Below are 3337 nucleotides of genomic sequence, written 5' to 3'. Positions count from 1 at the left end.
AATAGTTAAGACATCAAAACTATCTTATCTAAAAAAGTATATGAATTAAATAAAAATAGTATTACCTTAATGAGGTGCATCCTGGGATGGTTTTTAAACCGTATTGGAGGAGTTCACATGTATGCTTCACACTTGAGTGGTTTTCCTTCATTGTCTGCTCCAGATCCACTAAAAATTATTCACAATTCTAAATTGCTTTCTGAAGAAATTCAGACACAGGCACACTATGCATTTCTGTATCATTTCAATTATGAACCTAAAATAAGGTTATTTATTTATTTTCAGGTTATTTATTTATTCACTTACTTTTATGGCCTTGAAGACTTTTGTTATGAACACAACTTGAGACTTTTGTTTTGAAATGTGCAAACCGGAAGTGCAGTTGAGCAGTGGCTTCACACCGTTATGGACCACAGTGGTAAGGAAGGAAATGTATAGTTTTCATTCGCAGGTTTATTTTACCCAAACATGTTGCTTGTAACCACAACATATCTTAGCTGGGTTTTTACACTTGCTTGCATATAGATAATCGAGCTACATCATGAATGAGCCTAGTTAGAGACCTTTTCCTACATCACCATCGGTTATGGCCTCTATGTCAATGTGGCGTTAATCTTCCTGGGTGCATTTGATCCCGTTTATTCAATCTCTGTAGAAAGTCTATAGAAACAGTGTAATGCAAACAAAAACATATCAAGCGTGCATTCCTCGGGGTTGTTAAATATAACATAATCACCACATAATTCTGTGTGCGCGCTGTATTCTGCGCGTTGCCATGCTGCTTTACTACTTAACGTTACATGAGATCGTTCACATTAGTATCAGTATCAACCTCACATCAATATCAAGAATTATTTAAGCACAATGTTTTATCGATTATGTAAGTATAATGGCCACGAATCAATACAGGCTGCACGGAGTAATTTTTTATAAAACTAACGTTACTCAGATTTGTCAGTCTGCTGATAGGTTAAAATCAAAACGTTTCTGTATTAATACCTAATGAAGGTCAAAATAAACTATTAATTTGTCTTTTTTTTTTCCCGTGTAGACAATGATATGCAGGGTACGGATGGGCCGTTAGGTGGTCCTGATGTCAGAAGGAGGATCCCAATCAAACTTCTTCCCAAACAGGCCAGGAATAAACCTGCCCCACGACCCCAAAGACCAGCGGGACGGTTACCGTCCAAAGCCCATTCTGGAGAGGAAGGTATTGTGTCTATATTTTTCATTTCAAATAGTTCGTATATTGCATTTTTCACAAGCATATGATTAGATATTATGATACACTGCAAATGGGGCTTTTTTTCTGACCTGTGTTTCTGCTAGAAGGGTTGAATTTCAAGCAGGAGGACCGATTTGATTGTGGCGTGAAAGCTGGAGACGCATTTGCGAGCCAGCGTCGGTTCCCACAGCAGCTGTACTGGGATTACAAGGTAAAGGCTACATTGTATAAGAGTAATTTACCCACCTCTCAGATGCTGCTTATGTTAAAGAGTTGTTCTCTCTCTCTCTCTCTCTCTCTCTCTCTCTCTCTCTCTCTCTCTCTCTCTCTGTTTTTCTAGCTAAATTTGATCGGTGAAAAAGATGAGACACCTGCTCATTTCTGTGACAAATGTGGACTGCCAATTAAGACATACGGCCGTATGGTGAGAATAGTTGACGTTTATAATGACAGCTTTTTGGTGACAAGTTAATATTGCCATGACTTAATTCATTCATTTCTTTGCAGATCCCATGTAAGCACGTTTTCTGCTATGAGTGTGCATTACATCATGAAAGGAAGGGTGATAAGATGTGTCCAGGGTAAGAAGCAGCAGTTTTTGTCTCTACAAATACAGACTTGTACAATCTTTCTATACTATAATTGAGAATAATTCATATCTTGATGCCGATATATGGCTGGTTGATACACACTACCGTTCAAAAGTTCAGGGTTGAGATATTAATGCTTTTATTCCACAAGAATGCAATTTAATTGATCAAAAGTGACACTAAAGACATGTATAATATTACAAAAGATTTCTATTTAAAATAAGTGCTGTACTTTTGAACTTTCTTTTCATTAAAGAATCCTGGCTGCAGCACAACTGTTTTGAAAATCGATGATAATAAGAAATCTTTCCTGAGCAGCAAATCAGCATTTAAAAAAATATTAAAATAAGCAGTTATTTTAAATTGTAATAAGATTGCACAATATGTATCTTTTTACCGTATTTTTGATCAAATAAATGCAGCCTTGGTGAGCAAATTATATCTTAATTTTTTAAGTAATTTTATATTTTTATATATAGATAGATGGATAGAATGATTCCTCTATGTTGAACGATTCTATAGTAAGGCAAGCAAATTCAAAATGTTTTATGCAAGTAGTAAATTGCAAAATACAGTAAAAGTCTTGTTAAAATAATAGTGGAATGTTTTCCATATTTAATGAAAGTAGAATTTAAACAAAGTAATCCACTGTAATATTTACCTACATATATTTTGTATTAAAACTCAAAACTAAAATACCATTTTGGGGCTTTGGTGAACATTTTTGAAAAATGCTGAATCAGTGTTACGAATTGATTCTGTGAATTTGATCTTATCATTGTTAGCACCATTTTAGAAAAACTATTCACAAGACAAAAGGGGTTGTGAAACAAGTCAACTCGTAACGGCCAAAATAAACACAGAATTCTCAGTGTTGTTTTAAGTTGCCTTTTCAAATTAAATATTTAATATATTGTCCAGGCCTCGTTTGTACTTGTCAATGTTTTATTGATGTTGCTTTTGCATATTTACATTAATCATTTAGCAGACGCTTTTATCCAAAGCGACTTACAATATGTACAATACCTACATATGTCCTCTCTGTTCCCAGTCTAAACATGTACAGCTGTACAGACCCGGTCCAGCGGATTGAACAGTGCCAGCGTGGCTCTCTCTACATGTGTAGTATCGTTCAGGGTTGCAAACGCACCTATTTGTCCCAGAGAGACCTGCAGGCTCACATCAACCACCGGCACATGCGGTCCAGCAAGAACTCCAGCAGCCGCTCTGACCCTCTCCACCTTCCTCCCGCCTCGGAGGTGTCCGACCGCTTCCGTGTGCCCCCGCCTCACCTGCCAAAGCCCCATGTGCTCATCCCTCCTCCTCTGGCTCATCCAGGACACGACCCCTACAGTCAGCCTCCCTCTTCCTCCCATGATGATCTCCGACCTCCGCAAGGCCAACCGCCTGGAGACATGGGACCATCCCGCTCTCTCCCTCAGGAGACCTTCCGCATCTCGACCGTCACCACGCGGAAGCACAGCAACCTCATCACGGTTCCCATCCAGGACGATTCTGCGAG

General features: G+C 38.4%; 1 protein-coding gene across 1 annotated transcript in view; it reads left to right on the top strand.

Annotated features, from left to right (window-relative positions):
* The first annotated feature begins 347 nt into the window (after positions 1-347).
* The window catches only part of LOC107664884 (E3 ubiquitin-protein ligase Hakai-like), a 10262-nt gene continuing 7272 nt past the window's right edge, over positions 348-3337 (top strand). Inside the window, exons 1-6 of the mRNA XM_016455572.1 lie at positions 348-418; positions 1052-1210; positions 1333-1436; positions 1566-1649; positions 1733-1806; positions 2867-3333. Of these exons, the coding sequence (XP_016311058.1) occupies positions 406-418; positions 1052-1210; positions 1333-1436; positions 1566-1649; positions 1733-1806; positions 2867-3333 (901 nt within the window). The 5' untranslated portion in view covers positions 348-405. The remainder of the gene's footprint in view (positions 419-1051; positions 1211-1332; positions 1437-1565; positions 1650-1732; positions 1807-2866; positions 3334-3337) is intronic.

Source organism: Sinocyclocheilus anshuiensis, unplaced genomic scaffold (assembly GCF_001515605.1).
Source record: "Sinocyclocheilus anshuiensis isolate Anshui unplaced genomic scaffold, SAMN03320099.WGS_v1.1 scaffold299, whole genome shotgun sequence".
In the NCBI taxonomy this organism is placed as follows: domain Eukaryota; kingdom Metazoa; phylum Chordata; class Actinopteri; order Cypriniformes; family Cyprinidae; genus Sinocyclocheilus; species Sinocyclocheilus anshuiensis.
The sequence above is the reverse complement of the archived record's forward strand: the minus strand, read 5'-3'. Positions and strand labels throughout refer to the sequence as shown.